The 24010-nt window shown below is 42.7% G+C and overlaps 1 protein-coding gene across 15 annotated transcripts in view; it reads right to left on the bottom strand.

The window, feature by feature from the left end:
* Positions 1 to 24010, bottom strand: part of kif1b (kinesin family member 1B) — a 240949-nt gene that overhangs the window by 106077 nt on the left and 110862 nt on the right. For all 15 annotated transcript variants that reach the window (XM_055659646.1, XM_055659650.1, XM_055659647.1 and 12 more), the window contains 6 exons: positions 16822 to 16901; positions 14631 to 14706; positions 9023 to 9102; positions 6670 to 6776; positions 5997 to 6080; positions 1269 to 1449 (listed from right to left, as the gene is read on the bottom strand). In XM_055659646.1, the coding sequence (XP_055515621.1) occupies positions 1269 to 1449; positions 5997 to 6080; positions 6670 to 6776; positions 9023 to 9102; positions 14631 to 14706; positions 16822 to 16901 (608 nt within the window). The remainder of the gene's footprint in view (positions 1 to 1268; positions 1450 to 5996; positions 6081 to 6669; positions 6777 to 9022; positions 9103 to 14630; positions 14707 to 16821; positions 16902 to 24010) is intronic.

The following is a 24010-nucleotide window of genomic DNA, read 5'->3' as shown; positions in this document are numbered from 1 at the left end:
GTCCTACATTAGACCCATCATCCTAAAATTACCCTGTTCATCCCTACTGGCCTTCTTGAATAAAAATACCGTAATCATCGGCCTCCAGTAATCTGGCACCTCATCTGTGGCCTGGGAAGACGTAGATTTAAGGTGATAAGTGATACAAGCAGAATTAGGCCATTCAGCCCATCAAGTCTACTCCGCCATTCAATGATGGCTGACCTACCTCTCCACCCTAACCCGCTATCTCTCCCTCCTAACCTGATTTCTATCAGAGTCCCAGAAATCTCCTCTCTTGCTCCCATATCAGCATGGATATATTATGACATGCCCTGGCAATTTATCCAGCTTAAAGCCTGCCGAGGCATCCTATGCTTTCTTCCTTTCAGTGGTAACTTGTTGTATAAACATAACACATAGAACAGTACAGCACAGTAACAGGCCCTTCGGCCCGCTATGTTTGTGCTGATCATGATGCCTGATCTTATCTGCCCGTACATGATCCATATCCCTCTAGTCCCCGTATCCTTCCTACAGCAGGGTAAGAACAACTGCACACAATACAATACTACAAATTGTGGTCTCACCTACGTCTTGTACAATAGTAACACCTAGAAAAAAAGGTCTGACTGTCTACCCCCTCATAATGTTGCAAACTTCAATCAGGTCTCCCCTCAGCCTCTGGCATTACAACCTCTTCCTGTAGCTAGCACCCCCTAATCCATGCATCGTTCTGGTAAACCTCTTGCACACCCACTCCAAAGCCGCCCCATCTTTCCTGTAATGGGGCGACCAGAAATGCACGCAATATTCCAAATGCAGCCGAACCAAAGTCATAGAAATGTCTTGGCAGAAAAGCCAGATCAATTTCTTAAGGCTTCAGCTACCCATTTCTTGGATACCCTTTACAGAATTTTAAAATCTCCATCTTTTCTTTTCTTATTTATTTATTTTTCTTCTGCACTGCTTTGGTAGCTATGGGGACTTTTCCCTGCTCTTCTCTATTTGATTTCTTTTTTCTTCATTCTTTTCCTTCGTCTTTCTTCATTTTCCTTTTTTTTCCTTTTTTCTTTTTTTTAAATTCAGGGTATAAGGTTAAAAATGAAGCTGTACAATAATTGTACAATTGTGATGCCAATCGTCTTATCCTTGTACAATTGCTTCTAATAAAAATAAATTATTAAAAAATCCAAAGTCCTAGAAAGCTGCGCCATGATTTCCAGAACTTTTTTTCCCAAAATTTACAACTAAAATTGAATGTCCTGCCACACTGTGTGTAGAATTACCTTTTCTCCATCTCCTGCTTCATATCAATGCCTTGTTTTTCAAGAAGTTCTCGCTGGGCAAAGGCCCAGTCAACGGGTTCGACCGGGGTCTCAGCAGACGGGGTCTTCTCCCGCTCAGCGCGCGCCTGCTCTGGATGGTTGAATCGGAAAACGTGATTCTTGCCCATTATTATGCGATTCCCTGGAACAAATAGGAAGCAACAGCATTACAATGCAGGACAAGTGATCGCGGGGAAGGTCAATTATATAGAGTCAAGAGTGAGTGTTTTATTGTCATGTCCCAGATAGAACAATGACATTCTTACTTGCAGCAGCAGATATGTAAACACAGTACACTAAACAATATAATAAACAAGAGGAAAAAGATCAGTGTGTGTATATAGACAAAAATGCTGGAGAAACTCAGCGGGTGAGGCAGCATCTATGGAGTGAAGGAATAGGTGACGTTTCGGGTCATCTCGTTTTTGTCACCTATTCCTTTGCTCCATAGATGCTGCCTCACCCGCTGAGTTTCTTCAGCATTTTTGTCTATCTTTGATTTTTCCAGCATCTGCAGTTCTTTCTTAAACAGTGTTTAAGCACATACTCACAAATGCACATACACACATATACATATAGAGTCATGGAGAATAAGGTGCAGGTGTAGGCCATTCGGCCCTTCGAGCGAGCCTGCACCGCCATTCAATATGATCATGGCTGATCATCCAACTCAGTTTCCTGTACCTGCCTTCTCTCCATACCCTCTGATCCCTTTAGCCACAAGGGCCACATCTAACTCCCTCTTAAATATAGCCAATGTACTGGCCTCAACTACTTTCTGTGGCAGGGAATTCCACAGATTCACCACTCTCTGCGTGAAAATTCTTTTTCTCATCTCGGTCCTAAAGGATTTCCCCCTTATCCTTAAACTGTGACCCCTTGTTCTGGACTTCCCCAACATCGGGAACAATCTTCCTGCATCAAGCCTGTCCAACCCCTTAAGAATTTTGTAAGTTTCTATAAGATCCCCCCTCAATCTTCTAAATTCTAGCGAGTACAAGCCGAGTCTATCCAGTCTTTATTCATATGAAAGTCCTGCCATCCCAGGAATCAGTCTGGTGAACCTTCTCTGTACTCCCTCTATGGCAAGAATGTCTTTCCTCAGATTAGGAGATCAAAACTGTACGCAATACTCCAGGTGTGGTCTCACCAAGGCCTATGTATAATCCTGCAGTAGAACTGTGTGTGCTCCTATATACTCAAATCCTATATATATGTATATATATATATATATATATATATATATATACACCCACATATGTACACACCCAAAAACACACAAAAAAAACTTTACATGGGAACATAATTCAAATGGAGACACAAGAAATTGCAGATGCTGGAATCTTGAGCAAAACAAAGTGCTGGCGAAAACGCACAGGGAGAACATGCGGTCTCCACACAGAGAATACTGAAGGTCAGGAACAAACCTAGGCCGCAGGAGTTGTCGGGCAGCAGCAGCACAAACTGCTGTGGCCTTTCATCCCCTTTACTATTTAATTGCATAGCTATCATAGTGATGCCATAGCCATGGGAATGGGTAGCTGAAGCTGCAATCTCTCTTCTTTTGCCAACTTGTTTTCAGAATCCTGTCATCAACGCCAAGGCCAGTATTTATGGCATATCCCAGGGTGGTGGTGCTGGACTACCTCTGTGCAGGCCTGGCAGTTTTTCTCCCACTTTTCCATTGGGAAAGAACTTTCACGATCCACACAATGACAATGAAAGACTAGTGATATATTTTCCAGCTAGGACGATGTGTAGATTGGAAGTGAGCATGGAGGTGGTGGTATTGCCAGTTGCCTGTCCATCTTGGTTGGTAACCCTCGTGGCTTTGTGAGGTGCTGTTAAGAGTAGCCAGGGAAAGGAACCACTATGTGTTTTGTCGACGGTACACATTGCAGCCTCAACATGCCAGGGATGGAGGGAATGCATGTTTACGATGATAGATGGTGTTCTCGCGATCTGGACTGTGTCAAGCTTCAAGTTGTCGGCACTACACACATACAAGCAAGTTTATAGACCACCATCAACTTGTGCCTTGTAGATGGTGTTAAGACTCCATGGTCTCTGGAAGTTGGTCACCCTGCACAGGGTATCTGTTCCCCAGCTTGCTCTTGTTACATGGTGTATTCATGGCAGGCCCAGTTGAGTGGCTGATAACTGGAATTCTCCAGGGCACTCAATGATGGTAATGCCATTGAATGTCAAGGGTAGGTGGTATCGTTGAAGGAAATGCTCAAAACCTGGCCACTCTGTGGTACAAATTATTCGCCATTGACCAACTCGTGCTACTTGGTAATTCACTTGGTAGGAAGATGTAACAGCATTTGAAAATTGTACAATTATCTGTTAACATTCCTTTTTCTGACATTTTGATGGAGAGGAGGACATTGATGAAGCAGATGAAGATCACAATGTTGAGTGACTCCACTAATGATGTCCTGGGACTGGCATAATAGGTCTCCAACAAGAACAACCGCCTTCCATTGTGCAAGGAACTCTAAACAATAGAATATGTTCCTTCTGATGCCCGCTTTTACCAGGGTTCTTGATACCACACTGGACAAAGGCCATGCTGAGGTCCTGGGCAGAGCAGTACTACAGAGGAGGAGGAGCCATCTTGGTGAACGGCTGCTAGCCAGCAGCCGTCCGTTTTAAATTCGTTTTTTTTATAGTTTTTAGTGAGTCCTGTTTTTTGTTTGTAGGGGATATGGTCTTTTAATGTGGGGGGTAGGTGTAGCTTTATTTATAGGTCCCTACCTGGTCAGTGTGGCAGCCTTTTCTCCGGGCTGCCCGTCGACCCGTCCTCGTGGCCTACCTGCGGGCTTGGAGCGCCGTTTCCTGGCGGGGACACCCCACCTCTATGGCACAGCGCTGGAGATTTATAAAGTGGAGCACACAGTATTGCCTGGGTCGGCGCACTGGAGTGGCTGGCGAGCTGGACCGCTCCAGGGCACTCAATGATGGTGCGGCCATTGTCTGCGGAGCGGGGAGGGCGGCAGTGCTGAGAGGAAATGCTCAAAATCGGGAGCCTGGGAGCTCCAAACCGGCGCGGCCTTGTCGGCTTCGGCAGCCGCGGGCTCCAACCAGGAAGCGTCCGTTCCAGGTGGCACAGCTGCCGAAAGGACTCACCCGACGTCGGGGCAAGACCACCCGGTGAGAACGGCCAGGGACATCGGGCCTCCGTAGAGGCAATTGCGGTGGCCTCAATAGGCCTGACTTTGGGGTGAACATGGGGTGGGGACTGGACATTGTGCCTTCCCCCACAGTGGTATCCACTGTGGGGGGCTGATTTTTTTTGTCTAATTGTAGTCCTGTAGGTCTGTGTCCAAGATGGCTGCCGTGAAGAGAGAGTGGACGCTGGCGCGCTTTGACTGCCGCTACTCTCTCTTCACATTGTGTTTTTGATTTTCTGTTTTTGGATTGAATTCTGTTTTTAATTTGTGTCTCTGTGATGTCTTTTTACTCGTTTTATTCCGATTATATGTTTTTATTCCGATTACTATGTAAGGTGTCCTTGAGATGTCTGAAAGGCGCCCATTAAATAAAATGTATTATTATTATTATTATTAGTGAAACAAACTGGGCAACGGTATCCAGGTTATCTGGCAAGAAGGTACCCCTTGTGAGCTTGGTTAATAAAGCCTTTCATCATTTTGCACTCTTGTACAATGACTGGACAATACCTTTCCAAATTGTCCTACAACCTGGAAAACTTTATATCATTCTGGAGAGATGCCGTCTTTGTATTGGGACTGTGGCAGCTTGGCTGGAGATACAGGTAGTACAGCTGGGTGTCAAGTGGACCCATAGCCTTGTCTATATTTGGCTGGAGATTAGTTCGTGTGATGATGCAAATATCAGAGTGATGTTGCAATGGATCATCAACTCAGTCCTTTTGGAAAAATACAGCTGCAAATGTTTCAGCATTGTGATTGTCCACTATGGAGATGCTACTGAAGCTTCCACCTCATGTTAGCTCCAACCATTCACCGCCACTCAGAACTAAAGGTGATAGGACTGCAGAGAGATGATCTGAACCATTGCTTCTGAGATTGCTTAGCTCTGTCTACTGCAGGATGTTTACTGAGTCATCCAGCAAAGAAACAGGCCCTTCGTCCCAGTCCACGTTCATGGATAGGTGATGGTTTGAGCCAAGTCCCTTCTTCAGTCTAGCAGTTATCCACGTCTCCAGAGATACTGACCACTGAGTTACTCCAGCATTTACAGATCCTTGTAACTACAATCGTCAAACTCAAGTACAATAGGCCGAGCAAAGGGGAAGGCAGAGAGTGTAGAATATATTTTTCAGCATTTGTAGCGCATCAGCTCCAGACACCAAGTCCAATGTCCACAATGGGGTTGAGGTGAATCGGACAGCACCCTAGCTTATGGAAAGACTGTTCAGAAGCCTGATGAAAGAGGGGAAGAAGCTAGATTATGGAAGGAACATTCTTGTTGATGAAGGCCACTCTCTAGCACTTTGTCAAAAAAGCCTGGGATTTTTCCAGAAAGGGGGCAAGAAACCGGGAAGAGGTTTGGAGAGGGAGAGGGACGCTACCTGCTCCCCCTCTAGCTTCATGTCACAGTGGAAAGTAGCACTTGGTAGTTTTAATGACATTAGCAAATAAGCAGAAGAAATGAAACACACACATAAAAGACTGATACCGTCATCTGCAGATAACCAACCTGAACGTAATTTTACTGGATTGATGACGCGTTTGCCATTCACATAGGTTTCAGATCCTTCACAAGGCACCAACGTCACGATAACTGTACAAAGAAAAATAAACAAAGATTTTTAAAAAATGTCAACTTCTGCAGAAAACTCCAATTAAAAACCAGGAGAAAAATCACTTAATTAGATGCGTGAATATGGAACTACTGAACTCGCCTCTATTTAATGCTGTTTGAGTATTGTCTACATTCATCACAACATAATATAATTGCCCATAATTATTCATCGTTTCAAAGGAATGAGAATGAAAGGTATGCTTTTATTATATTTTCTTTGGAAAACACCACCAGCTCACAAGCTTTCCTTGGTTCAATACTGGTGCACCAATGATATCCCACAATGTTAAAACCATTTAGTCATCATCATCATTGGTATCTTGGTCAGCTCAGACACGATGGGCCAAAGGGCCTGTTGCTATGCTGTACTGTTGTATTGCTGTAGTCATGGAGGCAGCCCAATGTACTATTTTAATCTGCAGATCGTGTGGTGTCAACTTAGGATCCCAGACATCTTATTGAAATGGAGATGGCGGTAACATTTTAACCCAATGAAAGGTTTGCTTGAGAAGATCTTCCAAGTGAACATCAAGCGTTATCTTAAAAATAAGTAATTTGCTGGTTTTACCTTCTCCAGTTTGATTCTTGTCGCTCCTGAAGCTGCAATGTTCCTCTCGGATGTGGGCTCCACTGAGAACAATATCCTGGCGTCTCTGTGCCTCTGCCTGGCCAACCCTTATAATTAAAAGATACACGCTCACAACATTGAAACACACAGTTAATCAAAGGAGCTTTCCATTTGGCATTGCGTTAAATATTTAATTATAGAGCTAATTAAATTCAACTGGTAACTGGTGAATTAAAAATGCCCTTTTCCCTCTGGTTGTATGCAGCGGGCTAACCTAAACTGAAAGGATGGATGTGAATTTTTGGAACACGCTGTAAATGGCTTGTCACTTGGGGATCATGCACATGATATGAAATAAGAATGATATAGAGCGAAATTCAGCCATTGCGTGATTACAGTAGGATAATGGGCGGCACGGTGGCATAGCGGAGTTTCTGCCTTACAGCGCCAGACACTCGGGTTCGATCCAGACTACGGGTGCTTGTCTTTATGGAGTTTGCACGTTCTCCCCATGATCTGCGTGGCTTTTCTCAGAGATCTTCACTTTCCTCCCACACTCCAAAGACGTACAGGTTTGTAGGTTAATTGGCTTGGTATAAAATGTAAAAATGTCCATAGTGTAAGTGTGCAGGGATCGCTGGTCGGCACGGACTCGGTGGGCTGAATGGCCTGTTTCCACGCTGTATCTCCAAACTAAAACTAATGGAGCGTCTAATTGTAGGTCAACCACTTCAGAAATTGTATGAACCATCCTACCATAAAAACCATACTAAGGATGGCCAACAATATTTCTTCTGTCCCCAACCACGTTCTGAACAGCGAGTACAATTTGTTACCATCAAACCGGAGATATAGGGTTCCAAAATTTAATAAGGTTAGGCTGAAGCACTCTTTTGTGCACCAGTCGATCCTCAAACTAAATACGCCACTAATCCCAGATCAAATGCACGCTGATGGGCCTCACATGTTGTCTTCTGCTATTGTAATGTTGTGTTGAATGTATGTATTTTTGGGTCCTGTCTTGATGTCTTAATGCATGATTTTTCAAGTCTCTTTGATCTTTTATGTGATGCTGCGATGCAAAATAAATTTCACACTTTGTTCTGACAATAAAGTAATATCGTATCGTATTGCAATGGTGTTGAAGAGGTGAATTTGGGAGCCATGTGTTGAATGACATGACACTCTGGTCATCCTGAGGAGCACCTTCAGCAACAGACTGGTTCCACCAAAATGCAGCATAGAACGTCACAGGAAATCCCTTTTCCCCGTGGCTATTAAACTGTACAACTCTTCCCCATTCTGTCGTGGGGTAGACTGACTCCCCTCCCCACCTCAATCTTTGCACATCCCAGATACTGTGAGGTCTGTACAGTGACCAGGAAAACTGAAGCAAATATATTAAACTCTAGCTATAAGTTTGGACACAAAGTGCTGGAGTGACTCAGCAGGTCAGACAGCATCTCTGGAGAACATGGACGACATCTCGAGTCAGAACCCGGGATCACCTATCCATGTTCGTCAGAGATGATGCCTGACCTTGCTGAGTTACTCCAGCACTTTGTGACTTTTAGTGTATTAGCCAGTATCTGCAGTTCTTTGGTTCTACTCGCTACTATTTTCTGTTAAAAACATTAGATCAGATAATTCACAAACACAGCAATATTTTTAAAATGTTGAATACTAAACAACCTGAATAACAAGAGGAGTTGAGTATAGGAGCAAAAAGTTCCTTCTGCAGTTGTACAGGGCCCTAGTGAGACCACACCTGAAGTATTGTGTGCAGTTCTGGTCCCCTAATTTGAGGAGGAACATTCTTGCTATTGAGGGAGTGCAGCGTAGGTTTACAAGGATAATTCCCGTGATTGCAGAACTGTCATATGCTGAGAGAATGGAGCGGCTGGGCTTGTACACTCTTGAATTTAGAAGGATGAGAGGCATTCTTATTGAAACATATAAGATTGTTAAGGGCTTGGACACGCTAGAGGCAGGAAACATGTTCCCAATGTTGGGGGAGTCCAGAACCAGGGGCCACAGTTTAAGAATAAGGGTTAAGGCATTTAGAACGGAGATGAGGAAACACTTTTTCACACAGAGAGTTGTGAGTCCGTGGAATTCTCTGCCTCAGAGGGCAGTGGAGGACGGTTCTTTGGATACTTTCAAGAGAGAGGTTGATAGGGCTCTTAAAGATAGCGGAGTCAGGGATATGGGGAGAAGGCAGGACCGGGGTACTGATTGTGGATAATCAACCATGATCACATTGAATGGCGGTGCTGGCTTTAAGGGCTGAATGGCCTATTCTGCACCTATTGTCTATGATATCCAAGTAAAGACTGCTCCTCCAGTTCCATACCTTGTGGTGCCATCTTTAATGTAGTACAGCAGACACTCGGACATGAGAGGATCTTCATTGAGGTTCACAAGATGCGGCGTCTAACAAAAGTAAAAAAATAACAGCTGTTTTATGATCATTCAGTCATAGTGTTTGATACAGTGTGGAAACAGGCCCTTCAGCCTAACTTGCCCACACCAGCCTACATGTCCCAGCTACACTAGTCCCACCTGCCAGAGTTGGGTCTATATCCCTCCAAACGTGTCCTATCCGTGTGCCTGTCATATTCATTCATGCCAACAAAATGCCCATCTCACACCCAAACTGTTTTGAGCTTGGGTGGCTGGAACTGAGGCAGACGCCATTACACTATCTCACCACAGCGCCAATTCAAAATCCAAGTGATGGCTGTTTAATTAAAGTGGGTACAGTGGTGGTGTGCTAAATCTTTGCACTTTAATAAAACTCATCAATATTTATAGGCGGAACCGGAATTAGAATAGGATTTGAACTGAAATAGGAAGAATTGGAATTATAGTTTTCAATTTGGTCGACAAAAGTACTGATGATCTCAGCTGGAAGATGGAACCCAATTACAGTGCCTGAACTTTCATATGTAGGTAACGGTGAATTATATCATCCCAACCATTTACTCAGCAATTCATCCCATAGCACCTAGCAGCAATATTCAATTTTAAGACTCGAAAGTAAATCACAAGTTTTGATTTGACACTTTTCGCACACGTCTAATAATGGGAACTACAGCATGGATCAGCATTTTAATTAATAGAACAGCAGAAATGTGGGTCTTTAGGTTCACAAGCACTCTAGTCATATACCTATATTGCCTCAACTTGCCAAATATAGTCCATTACGGCATATACTATAACGCGTCATGGAATGCATCCAAAAGGCTCCCAAAAAACTCCATCGATGTTCCACCAGTTTAAAACAGCAGTGTGAGGAGCTGTTTTCTCAAACTAACTGCAGATTGTTGGTAGACAAAAATGCTGGAGAAACTCAGCGGGCGAGGCAGCATCTATGGAGCGAAGGAAATAGGCAACGTTTCGGGTTGAAACCCTTCTTCAGGTCCTGTTTTCACACCAACACTTCCTTATCTATGTATCGCACACTCCACCAACATCTGTCTGAAGAAGGGTCTCGACCCGAGAAACGTCACCCATTCCTTCTCTCCAGAGATGCTGCCAGTCTCGGCCGAGTTACTCCAGCATTTTGTATTATCTGCAGATTTAAACTAAGGGATGCTACACAGAGTGCCTAGAATGCAATGTCGGGGTTGGTGGTTGAGCCAGATACGGTAGTGGAGTTTGGATGAGACTTTTGATGTACATGGATTTGCAGGGAGTTTAAGTTCAGTTTACCGGTGGACCTAGGTACAGTGAAAAGGTTTTGTCGTGTGCAAACCAGTCAGCAGAAAGACAATACTTGATGACAATCGAGCCGTCCACAGTGTACAGATACACAATAAAGGGAATAACATAAATAACGTTTAGTGCTAGATAAATGTCCAGTAAAATCTGATCAAAGATAGTCCACATGTCCCTAATGAGGTGGACAGTAACTCAGGCCTGTACTTCTGGTTGTTGGTAGGATGGTCCAGTTGCCTGAAAACAGCTGGGAATAGAGGGATACGGACTATGTGGCAGCAGGTATGAGTTGGTCTTGGCATCATGTTCAGCACAATCATGGTGGGCTGAAGGGCCTGTTCCTGCATTGTACTGTTCCATGATGTTTCAGTTCAAGGTGGACGTAGTTTTAATCTTACGTCTTCGCTCATTAAAGATGGAGACCCAGTCCCCAACCCAAGCTGCATGATGCAACATCAAGTATTGATCAAGAGGTGAATCGGGAGCAATATGTTGAATAGCATCTCATGTAACGCGTATCACTACGTTTTAGCAATATAATGAGCACTAGTAGTTATGAACAATCCATTCAACATCATAATCTCAGCCCCACAAATACCAACCTTCTGAGGAGAGAACACCCCATTGGAATCAGCATAGAGATCACATGGCCTTGAAGTCAAAATCTACTCAAAGACAGCAGGAAGAAGAAACCCCAAAGTAAAGAGCAACAGAGAAAACACAAGGGTAACGGGACATACAATGGAGAGGCTTACACAAAATGGGCAAAGAATGAAGAGCATCATGAATGATAAAATTGGTGAAAAATAAAACATGAAACAGTGCAGGGAGAAATTAGGCCGTACAGTATACACAACGGAAATAACTTTGAGTTCATGAGACTTGAAACAAGGGTACTGCAGCAATAGTGTGTGACGATATAATCCACTAAAGTCAAAGCAGGACATCACTTTAATAAAGCAAGATAAACCAAAAACTAAATGCTATCCCATTTAATTCCACCATAATCTAAATGTTTACTTTGCATACTTGAAGCAAATGCAACCCCCAACATGACAGATTTTATTCCAGAACAATTTGATTACAAAACAAATTACAACTGTTTTCACATTTTCACATCGAGAATCACTTTGGACACATTTACAGAAAGGCAGGTAAAGTAGGAATATGCACGAGATTGTTAAACTTACATTTTGCATCTATTTAAGAATCTTGACTACCCCCAGTTTGCTATCTACAGAACAGGTTCTGATGCCCTATTGGTAATTGCGATATAAATGTGCACTATGTGGATTGTATGCAATTATAATTCGTAACGTAATCTTAATCTATCAATTAATTAGGAAACTGTAATGATGATAGGTCAGTTACTAAATATTCACGGGCACGCATAATTTAATTAAAAGAATAACGTACAAATATTTTACGTGCAATCAGCAAAATGTCGAAAACTCCGGCAGAGACGCACTAAAACAAAATGCAGATTTTTTTTTTAAAGGGATGAGTACCTGGGAGGTGAAGAGGGCGAGGGATATGGGTGCCCTTGTATAAAAATCACACAGGTTTAGCAAGCAATTAGGAAGGCTTTATTGTAAGAGGATTTGAGTGCAAGAGCAGACATGCAAATAGATACATCGTGCTCCATTTATACATAACCCACGTGAATGCATCTAGAATAGTGTGTTTTAAACTAGTCTCCTCCATCCAAGGAATTATATACAGGAGACAGGTGGAGCGCTGCGGTGCTCGATGCCAGGGAGGGTGGGCTTGTCACATTAAGAGAGATTAAGCAGAATAGATCAGTACTGTAAAGTCTAGAGAAGGTGCGTTTATATCATTGAAATTTACAATCTTCTCATTTGTGACTGATGTGGTGGGGGAGGGGACGATAATTCTACCTGCTGATGCGTTCAGAACCAAGGCTCATAATCTCAAACTAAGGGGCTGGCACAGAGGACAGCAGAAATGTCTTCACTCAGAGGGAAATGAATCTGTGGAATTCTCTCTCATCGAGTTGCTGCAGAGGCTGGATCTAGAGGGACAATTATCGACAGAACAGTTAGGACTGGAGAAAGTGGTTAAGTATATGGTGGAAACTTGGTTAACGTGATTAAATCTAAAGTTAGGAAACCACAATTGAGGCATATTAGTTAAATAATCCGGCACGGTGGCGCAGCAGTAGATTTGCGCCAAAGATCCGGGTTCGATCCTAACTACGGTGCTGTCTAAAAGGAGTTTGTACGTTCTCTCCGTGACCTGCGTGGGTTTTCTCCATTCTCAGGTTTTCTCCCCCACTCAAAAGAATTACAGGTTTGTAGGTTAATTGGCTTAGCAAAATTATAAAATATCCCTAGTGTAGGATAGTGCTAGTGTGCGAGAATCGCTGGTCTTCGAGGACTCGGTGGGCCGAAGGGCGTGTTTCCGCACTGTATCTCTAAACTAAACTAAACTAAACACTCCTTTAACCTATCAAACTCAATAGAGGATTATCGCAGGAGGTGCAACACCGACAATAATTTTCCACTAATGAGTTTAGTTTCAGTCTCATGAACCCAATATCAGAAACCAACCTTTTTAGGAGCAAAGATTTCATCTGACTCAAATAACTCAGATGAATCCCGGTTGTGAGTCTGAGCGGGATGCAAAGATGGAAAACAGGAACAAAAACATGAAGCTGAAGAACACGATAATGATGATCCCATTACTGAAGCCCCTTGCACTGGGGTGCACATAAACTCCTGCCTTTACATTCAAGATTAAAATGCTTTAAAAATGCACTATGATCATAAATCACTGCATTGTCATTTATCAATGGCAGAGATCAAAATCTGGCATTAACAGGCATCTATATATTAAATTACTTAAAATCCTGCACAATTAAGCTTAACATATGTAAAAAAAATTACAAGAATGTTGGATCATTAATAACAAAACAGATCCAAAAGCATCTTCACCACAACAACCAGGTATAAGTGTATCTGAATCTAACAAAGTTTGGCATGGTTTTGTCTCCACCTTATTCGTCTTGCTTTTTGGTTGGAACATCATTGCCAGGTTGCTATGCAATGGCTTCATTCAGCCCAGACACATGAAGCAGCAGCAGACCCAAACTCATTGTCTAACTCTGGTCAGTTTCACTCAGAGTAACCCAGAGATCTATCAACACCATCGCAGTTTATTGCTGAAGGGATTGTGCCCAACTCCAAGAGGTGAAAACTTCAAACTACACTAAACTTCTCCAAAAATAGAACATAGCGACTGCTTTTTAAGATGACGACAAGAACTAAGATAAGACTCTGCCTCGTTGGCCAACATACTTTCAGATTTCCCAAGTGGCAATGTATTCTCGTTGGTGTTGTTATCTTTGAACCAGTCTTTTCCAACACGCTGCAAAAGGGCCTTCCTGGTTTCCATAAACTGGTGGTCATCCAGAACTTTACTGCACACAAAACTTTACTAAATCTGCTCCAAAGCCCAAGCACTCTCTGCTTGATGGTCACGTTGGCAGCTAGTTAATCAAGAATAAAGGTAATGCTAGTTCTCACAGCTCACCATGTAACAACTCTTTACAGTCTCCTCTGACCTTCAGAAATGGTCGAGCTTTTATAATTTAGGCTTTTTGCTCATCTGTAAAACAGACCTCTCCACCATTGATGGGGATGCCTCCCATTGACAAGGCTGTACACCAGAAGTTCCTTCCTCGTTGTCTCCATCTATCTTTCCATCTTTGTGATAAACCCAAAACGTCACCCATTCCTTCTATCCAGAGATGCTGCCTGTCCCGCTGAGTTACTCCATCATTGTGTGTCTATCTTTTTATAAGCCCCCTCTTCATTTGTCCCATCATCCAGTTATGGTTTCACAACGATTAGCGTATTTAAAAAATATATATTTATCAGCAACTTGCTATATTGGGAGGAACGTGATAATTAAAACATAGTGCGATTGGAATATGGCAAGATTTCCCAAGCTGACTTTTAGCCAGTGCATACCAGTGGAAGTTTTAAACACAAGGCAACATGAATGATGCGCAAAATGTGCCCACAATGGACATTGCAACTAACTAACTAACTGACAAGAAACAAAAACATGGCTGCAATTAAAAAAAACTTTGGGGACAAATAAAGAATACTGACTAGTTTCACGAACAAAACAGATGATGCAAATAAATAATGAAGTAAATCAAGTAAACACTGCCAAGGCTGCTCCGCCAGCATTTATATTAACAAAAAGACGTCTACCTTTTTAGGGGAGAACACTCCCAGGGTGCCTCCATCCTCACGTATAGCGACTCCCATTTCAGCCAAAAGAGCCTCTCTGGAATCAGAAAGATATCAACCATTCAGCTGGTTATGAACGGTTTCAGTTCAGTTTAAAACTGCCCTGAGTGATAACACCGTTAAATTGAACCATTGCGAGATTCCACACTGCAGAGACAGCGACTGATGAATCTTTATTGAGAAAGCAATTTAAAGTGGAAACACGGCACAGGCAGATGTGCAATAACGTCTGTTTTAAATCACCAACAGATGCCTTAATTACATTTTAAAATAAAAGGATAATTTCAGGAATTTTTTACAAAAACACATTTTTTAAATGTCACCATACATCAGCAGAAACTGTGCACTCTAAATCAAAATTAAGTCGATGCAGAGTTCCAGTGACTGCGGAACCCATTAATCCTCTCGAAATCGTTGGTTAGATTTCTTCACAAAGCAGTAACAACAGCTGTCAAATTGCTGTGACTACAAATGCAGAGGGTCTCAAACTGAGTGTTAATTGAAAGACTAGACATGATTGCACACATTTTCAATAATTGAGAGAAATCCTTGTTAACTGCCAACATGTATATTTTTTATTTAGCTATTTGTGACCAATTACTGACCCAAATCCCAACATCAAAATGTCATTCATTTTACCAACTCTAATAGTCAGTGGCTGTGATCAAAGAGAAAATGAGCTATTGAAAATTATTGTGCTGTATTTCCCCCCCCCTCTTAATAATCCTCAAAGCCATCCTTTCTAACCTAGCTGTCATCATCTTCCCTGGTACCATGACACATTTCGGCAATTTTTATGTTTGATAATGCTTCTGCAAAGAAATGCGAGATGATTTTGGCACATCACGTTTTGGATGCTGGTCCAGTGTAGAAAGAAGAATGCTGGTTGACAAAAAATACACAAAGTGCTGGAGTATCTCAGCGGATCAGGCAGCATCTGTGGAGATGCATCTCTGGAGTACACGAAAATACGATGTTTCGGGTCGGAACCCTGCTTTAGTCGTGAAATCGGGGTCAGTCTGAAGATGTCTCCCAGCCCGAAACGTCACCTATCCATGTTCTCCAGAGATGCTGCCTGACCCGCTGAGTTACTCCAGCACTATGTTTCTTTTTAACATTTAAGGTAACATCCACTTGTTGTAACTTCAAGCTTTGAGACTGAGGCTGCATAATTAATGTTGGATTTGTTTAAGGGAATGAAGCAAACTTTGGTAACTTTGTTAGTATGGAATACATATCTATAACAATGCCCAGCTCTGATGAAAAATAATTGACCCGAAACATTCTGTTTCTTCTCCCACAGATGCTGCCCAATCAATTCAGCATTCTCAGCACCTTGGGTTTGTATTTCAGGTTTCTATCATCTGCTGCACTGTGCTGGTGAATAACTAACATGGATAAAACGTGGATTTAAAAAAAAAAACCTCTACAGAATATTAAATTCAGTATTTGTAGAAATGCCAGCTAGCTGAATTACAACCACTTCCTTAATCATGTCTGCCAAATGGTTTAGGTTTAGATTTATTATTGTCAAACGTACCGAGAGAGAAAAGCTTTGATTTGCATGCTATCCAATCAAACCATATAATACTCTAGAAAAATAGAATCAAGCCACCGTCAACTACAATAGGCAGAGCAAAGGGGCAGAATATTGTCCTCAGCATTGTAGCGCATCAGTTTCATAGACAGTTCAACGTCTACAATGGGGTAACGGTGAATCGGACAGTACCCTGGCTTATGGAAGGACTGATAGCAGAGGGGAAGCAGCTATAACAGAGTCTGGTGGTGCACACTATCAACCATCTGTAATTTGTGCCCTACAAAAGCAGGGAGAAGGAGAAATAGTGGGAGTGGGACAAGTCTTTGATTATGTTGGCTGCTTTTTGGAAGCAAAGAGTGAGTCAACGCTAGGAAATCTGTGGAGAATTGAATTGTTTTCTTATTAATATACTTTTCTTCAGATATTACACAGAGGCATAATACATTTTCCAATGAACTCGATAAGTATAAAGAATGCTTGGGAACTGGGGCAAGGGTGTAAAGAGAGCGCCACAAATATCACCTGGTGAGACAGATGTCAAAACATCAGCAGTGCTGAACATTCAGGTGGTTTTACTGTACAAAGGAGTTGTATAGAAAGAAAAGGCCTGACCTTTCCATCCTAATTGCTTCGGTTTTCCGAAGTTTTTCTTCCCAAGTCTCATTCAGCTCAGCGATGATCTTTTCAGATTCCTACAATAGAGAGATATTTAAAACAGAGCCATTAAAAATATTACATCACAATCTTCATTTAGCAAATGCATCACAAAAGAAAAACAACATGTTTTGGAGGGTGGATGATGCGTTGGTCTATGTGTAAGAGTGAGAACTTTACTCAAAAGTTCATCCACCTGCCATTATTTTAATGTAAACACATATATTCGCTGCAAAAACAGAAAGTTCTGGAAACATTCTGCTGGTCCGTTGTAAGAGAAACAGAGTCAATATGAATCGTCCTTTCGCCAGTGTATGGACTTCAATCTGAAACGTGATCTGTCTCAAGAATCTGCTGGACCTTGAGTTATCCAGCATGTTCTTCTTTTATTCCAGTTCATTTTAGTTTATTGTCATTTGTACCGAGGTACAGTGAAAAGCTTTACTGTACAGTACAGCAGAAAGGCAATACATGTTACTATTGATCAATTTACAGTAGATAAGGGAATAATGTTTAGTTCAAGGCAAATCCAGATAAGTCCGATCAAGTATAGTCCAAGGGTCACCAAAGATGCAGATAGAAGTTCAGCACCACTGCTCTCCGGTTGTGGTAGGATGATTCAGTTGCCTGATAACAGCTGGGAAGAAATTGTCCCTGAATCAGGAGATGTTGCTTTTCACACTTCTATACCTTTTGACTGACGGTAGAGGGGAGAAGGGGGAGTGGCCAAGGTATGACTTGTCCTTGATTGTGCTGCTAGCCTTGCCGAGGCAACACGAGGTATAAATGGAGTCAATAGAAGGGAATTTCAGATTTCCAGCATTATGTTTTGATTTTCATGAATTGATGGTTTACTCAAAAACCATTTGTAGGTATCATTTAGAAATCAGTAATTCACCACAGAGTAATCCGTACATTTTAAAATGGGAATAGAAAAATGACCCTCTGGATGGGTGTCTCATTTGGTCAGTGAGTTTAACCTCAGCTAAAATGTGTTTAAGTCCCACTCCCAAAACGTCAGAACAAAAATCTCAAGACACAAGGAGCCACAGATGCTAGAATATCGTGCCGAACACATAGTGCTGGAGTAACTCTGCGGGCCAGGCAGCATCTCTGGACAACATGAACCGGTGATGTTTCAGGTTGGAACCCTTCATCAGATTGACTGAGGGACCTGACCCGAAACATCATCTATCCATTTTCTCCAGAAATGCTGCCTGACCCCCACAGTCAGTCTGGCGGCTTGTGTCTATGTTTGGTATAGACCAGCATCTGCTGTTCCTATTTATTAACAATGAACTAGACTTAATTTGACTTGACCAAGGTCTTGTTAATGGAATGGAATGTATAGCTGCATGCACAGCTATCTGCAATGAGTCAAATGACCTTTTCCAGCTGTATGGCCCTATGACAAATGGAGAATTAGAACAGGAAGAATAAAAGCTTTACCACAGAGCGTCCTACAGAAAAGGGAAGATCAAAGGGTAGAAGATTTAAGAGACAAACAAGGCGTCAGAATATTAAGAGCCATATCTTAGGGGGCTAGAGGGGGGTTCGAAGTATTTCAAGGGATTTAGAGAGTGTTAGGGGGAATTGACTACGGAGTTAGGAAGATGTCACTCTGCAGGATGTCCCCTGATGTCGTCTGAAGAAGGGTCGCAATCCGAAAAGGTGCCCATCCCTTCTCTCCAGAGATGCTGCCTGTCCTGCTGAGTTATTCCAGCTTTTTGCGTCTATCTTAGAAAGATGGAATGATGGGAAGAGATAGAGTCAAGGGAGATGATGGGTTAAGAACGTGTAGGATGGAACTGCAGATGCCGATTTAAACCGAAGATAGACACAAAAAGCTGGATTAACTCAGCGGGACAGACGGCATCTCTAGAGAGAAGGAATGGGTGACGTTTGGGGTCGAGACCCTTCTTTCAGCTGCTCCTGTAGATGCCATGTACTACAAAATTAATATCCTTTTTTGTGGCTTTAGTGGATTAATGCCACCTGTTGTGCCTGAGGGGGGGGGGGGGGGGGGTCTTGACCCGAAACGTCACCCACTCCTTCTCTTCAGAGAAGCTGCCTGTCCCGCTGAGTTACTCCAGCTTTGTGTCTGTGATAGGTTAAGAATGTTTGACTGTAGAGTTTGCCAGCACTGTTCATGGGGACTGCAGTGGCTATCAAGATTTTTGCTACATTTTTAAAGGCTGCCGTAAATTTACTGGGTTTCAGCTGCTCCTGTGGATGCCATGTACTGCAAAATTAATATCCTTTTGTTGGCTTAATTGGATTAAGAGCACCTGCTATGCCCACGTTGTGGAATCTATCACATCATTTAAAGTAAGCACGTCGTATAAAGCTGCAGAAAATGTCCTGCTGTGACGATGATATTGGACCACATCCGTGATATTGCTTTATATCCGATGTATGGAATTGGATGCGTTAATCCATGATCGTGCAAAGTCTCTCACTCATTTTAAATCGGCCTTGAAATATTACTTTCGCTTTCACGCTGTGAGCTTCCCCGTAATGAGTGGGCAAGGTGACGTCTCCGGTTGCTATGGCAACGTGCTAATGGCAGGCAGTGCATCATTTGAAGTGTCCTCGTCACGCACAGCCTACAGAGCACTGAAGTACCGCAATACCTGCAATGAGGCGAGGTGGGTGGCAGGGAACGAGGAGACTGCTGAAGGTGATGCTGCAATACACGGGACACAACTCAATCCACAAATCTTTTATTCAACATAAATTCTGCAATAAACCATTTTCAGGGACTCATCGGGTAGGTTATTAGGGAATGGTGGCGCAGCGGTAGAGTTGCTACCTTACTGCGCCAGAGACCTAGGTACGATCCTGACTACGGGTGTTGTCTGTACGCAGTTTGCACGTTCTCCCAGTGACCTGCGTGGGTTTTCTCCGGGATCTCCAGTTTTTTCCCACACTCCCAACACGTTAATTGGCTTGGAATAATTGTAAATTGTCACTGGTGTGTGTATAGGATAGTGTTAGTGTGCTGGGATTGCAGGTCGGCGCGGACTCAGTGGGCTGAAGGGCCTGTTTCCGGGCAGTATCTCAAAACTAAACTCTAATGATCTACTCACACCGAGTGATGTTTGTGATTAGCAGGCCGTGAATGGAATATTTTAATGCCAAGTAGCACAATTATCTGCAGTTATAAAGCATTGTGCAGCATACTGCAAAGATGTGCCCATATCGTTCCGATTAGTGCTCACAGAGTGAAGATTATTAAGGTAATATAAACCATTATCAACCCAACTGCACAAAATATTCTAATTTCTTATGTTCACTGAGCTCATGCATCATTTAACAAGAAAGCTGGATATAATGAGGGAAATAATGCACTGGTCATTACAACTCTAATTGCTATTTGTGGAATTAGCAAAGAAGGATACAGAAAATTAACAGCAAACAAAACAGGTTCAATTTCCAGGTCACCAAACAAATTTTAAAAGGATGATTAATTATAATGCCATTTGGAGATTTGTGTGGATGTATCTTATATTAAAAATATATAACAGGAAACATATCAGCACATATACACCAAGACCCATAACCCGATCTTCAATTTTGTAAATAAATTGGTTTGACAGCTCTGAATTCAGTTACGCATCAGGTCCCAAAATTATATAACCTTTCTTCATTCATTCATTATCGGAGCTGATTAATTACACAGCCTGTCCGCTCACTTAAAGCTATCAAGAAGTCTAATTACATAAAATACATAGAGACACAAGGCACAGCGGATGCTGGAATCTTGAGCAAAATACAAAACGCTGGCGTAACTCAGCAGGTTAGGCAGCACCTGTTGAGGGAATGGAGTGTGAAGAAGGGTCCCGAACCAAATGATCACCCGACCATTCCCTCTGTCTGATCTGTTGAGGTAGGGAATGGACAGGCTAGATGCAAGAACAATGTTCCCGATGTTAAGGGAGTCCAGATCCAGGGGACACAGTTTAAGAATAAGAGATAGGCCATTTAGGACTGAAATGAGTAAATACTTTTTCACCCAGAGAGTTGTGAATCTGTGGAATTGTCTGCCACAGAAGGCAGTGGAGGTTAATTCACTGGATGTATTCAAGAGAGAGTTGGATATGGCTCTTAGGGCTAACGGAATCAAGGGATATGGGGAAAAAGCAGGAACGGGGTAGTGATTCCAGATGGTCAGCCACGATCATATCATATGGTGGTGCTGGCCTGAAGGGCCGAATGGCCTACTCCTGCACCTATTTTCTATGTTACTCCAGCACTTTGTGTTGTACGTAAAATATATGCCAGGTTTCATGAGTCTTTGGAGCATTTGATTTGTGACATCTGAAATGAATAAGTTAATGTCACAGGAGCAGAATTAGGCTCATGTCTACTCTGCCATTCAATCATGGCTGATCTACCTTTCCCTCTCAACCCCATTCTCCTACCTTCTCCCCATAACCTTTGACGCCCTTAACAATCAAGAATCTGCAAATCCCCGCTTTAAAAATATCCATTGACTTGGCCTCCACGGCCGTCTGTGGCAATGAATTTCACAGATTCATCATCACGCTCTGACTAGAGAAATTTCTCCTCGTCTTCTTTCTAAACGTATGTCCATTTATTCTGAGGCCATGTCCTCTGGTCCTAGACTCTCCCACTAGTGAAAACATCCTCTCCACATCCACTCTATCCAGACCTTTCACCATGCAGTAAGTTTCAATGAGATCTCCCCTCGACCTTCTAAACTGCAGTGAGCGCAGGCCCAGAACCATCACAAACGCTCATCATCCATTAACCCTATCGTCCCCAGGATCATTCTCGTAAACCTCCACTGGACCCTCTCCAACGCCAGCATGCCCCTTCTCAGATATGGGGCCCAGAAATGCTCACAATAATGCAAATGAGGTCTTATAAAGCCTCAGCATTATATCTCTATTTTTATAGTCTATTCCTCTCAAAATAAAATGCCAACATTGAAGACCTGGCAGCAGCTGTTTGTTTAAATAATATGAAAGGAAACGGGTGCAGAAACGTTCTTGCTCAGCATAAGAGGCGCAATGATAGAGAAAAAAAAAGCTGGAGTAACTCAGCGGGTCAGGCAGCATCTCAAGAGAAAAGGAATAGGTGACGTTTCGGGTCAAGACCCTTCTTCAGACTCCGCAGTAGAGCAGACAAAGTGCGCATGAAGGAACTGCAGAAGTATTTCTCCAGAGATGCCGCCTGTCCCGCTGAGTTACTCCAGCATTTTGTGCCTATCTTCAGTATAAACCAGCATCTGCAGTTCCTTCCACATGACAATAAACTCAATTGAACTTGAACCTGAACTTCCTATACATACGAGGCAGAAAGACAGACGTTTTCTAAGTAGTAAATACAAGGGTGGATGGTAGCCGTAAAAGTTTTTTTTTTTTTTTTTAATGTGGTTTTATAATACTCGTTCCGAATTAATGTAGGGAAACTGTTCTTCCCAAGTAATATTCACGTCAAAATAAAATCACCCGGAGTGGTTCAGCTGTAACGCTGTGACCATCACCAACTGGTTTGGAAATTAGAAACAGAGAATGCTCTATTTGCTCAACTTCTGCAACTTGTTTACTCATTTGCTAACTTCAGTGGAGGTGATTTGGATGCTTGGGAATGTGGTTACAATAGACTGCCCTGAAAATACACAATTTCTATCCTAATCAGACCGTACATCATGTAAGACCTCCTAAAATACAGCGTTCCCTCGAGAGCCATCAACACCAACAGTACCAAATACAACAGCTCCTACCCAATTGTAGGGCATTGGCCCATGGCAATATCTATCTAGAAGGGCTTAGTCTCAAGGGTAAAAGGATCCATAAAACTGAGGTGACAAATTTCTTCTCCCAACCCTCGAGAGCTCTTGATGCAGAGAATGACGCACATTTAAGGCTGGGATAGATTGTTAGACTGCAGGGGATCAAGAGACTGTGCAGGAAATGGGGTTGAAGGCAATGATTAATTCAGTCATAATCTGATCATTTGGCAGAACAGGCTCCAGGAATCATGTAATTCCATTTAAATAAAGGCCGTGGTAACTAAGTCAATGGATATTTTTAAGGCAGAGATAGATGGATAGATTCATGATTGGTACAGTATCAGGAGTTATGGGGAGAAGGCTGGAGAATGGGGTTAAGAGAGAAAGATAGATCAGCCATGATTGAATGGCAGAAACATAGAAACATAGAAAATAGGTGCAGGAGTAGGCCATTCGGCCCTTCGAGCCTGCTCTGCCATTCAATATGATCATGGCTGATCATCCGACTCAGTATCCCATACCTGCCTTCTCTCCCTACCCCCTGATCCCTTTAGCCACAAGGGCCACATCTAACTCCCTCTTAAATATAGCCAATGAACTGGCCTCAACTACCTTCTGTTGCAGAGAATTCCACAGAATCACCACTCTGTGTAAAAAATGATTTTCTCATCTCAGAATAGCTCATTCTCAGAATAGGTTTGATGGGCCGAATGGCTAGATTCTGCTCACATCACGTACAAACATATACAAAGAAATAAGGCACTGGAAATCCAAAAATAAAAATACTAGATGCTTGAAATTATCAGCCGTTCAGGCAGTGTGTGGAGAGTGAAACAGCATTTTTTTTCGAATGAAGGCATTTCATCAGCAGATAACTGCTTCACACCTCCAGCAAGTTCAATCTGTCTGTGCGGAGTTTTCCCTCGGGTGCTTCAGTTTCCTTCCACATCCCAAAGATGTGCCGTGTAGGAAGGAACTGCAGATGCTGGTTTAAACCGAAGACAGACACAAAATGCTGGAGTAACTCAGCAGGACAGGCAGCATCTCTGGAGAGAAGGAATAAGTGATGTTTCGGGTCGACAGGGAAGGCTTCTTCTGTCAGGGAAGACTTAGAGCGGGTTCTCTGGAAAGCAGAGATTGATGGGAGAACTGATTGGGTGATTAATTGGCCACTGTAAGTTACATCTTGTGTAAGTGGGTGTTAAGACAACTGGGAGAGGGTTTATGTCTGAAGTGGGAATAGGTGGGAAAATGATCAAATTAATCATATGGAGCATTGTGTGTAGTTGTGGTTGGTCCATTGCACGAAGGATATGGAGACTTTGGAGAGGGTGCAGAATGCTGCCTGGCTTAGAGAATATTAGCTACAGGCTAATAGATAGTTAC

Source organism: Leucoraja erinacea, chromosome 30 (genome assembly GCF_028641065.1).
Source record: "Leucoraja erinacea ecotype New England chromosome 30, Leri_hhj_1, whole genome shotgun sequence".
In the NCBI taxonomy this organism is placed as follows: Eukaryota; Metazoa; Chordata; class Chondrichthyes; order Rajiformes; family Rajidae; genus Leucoraja; species Leucoraja erinaceus.
Note: the sequence above shows the minus strand (reverse complement) of the source record. Positions and strands in the feature narration are given on the sequence as shown.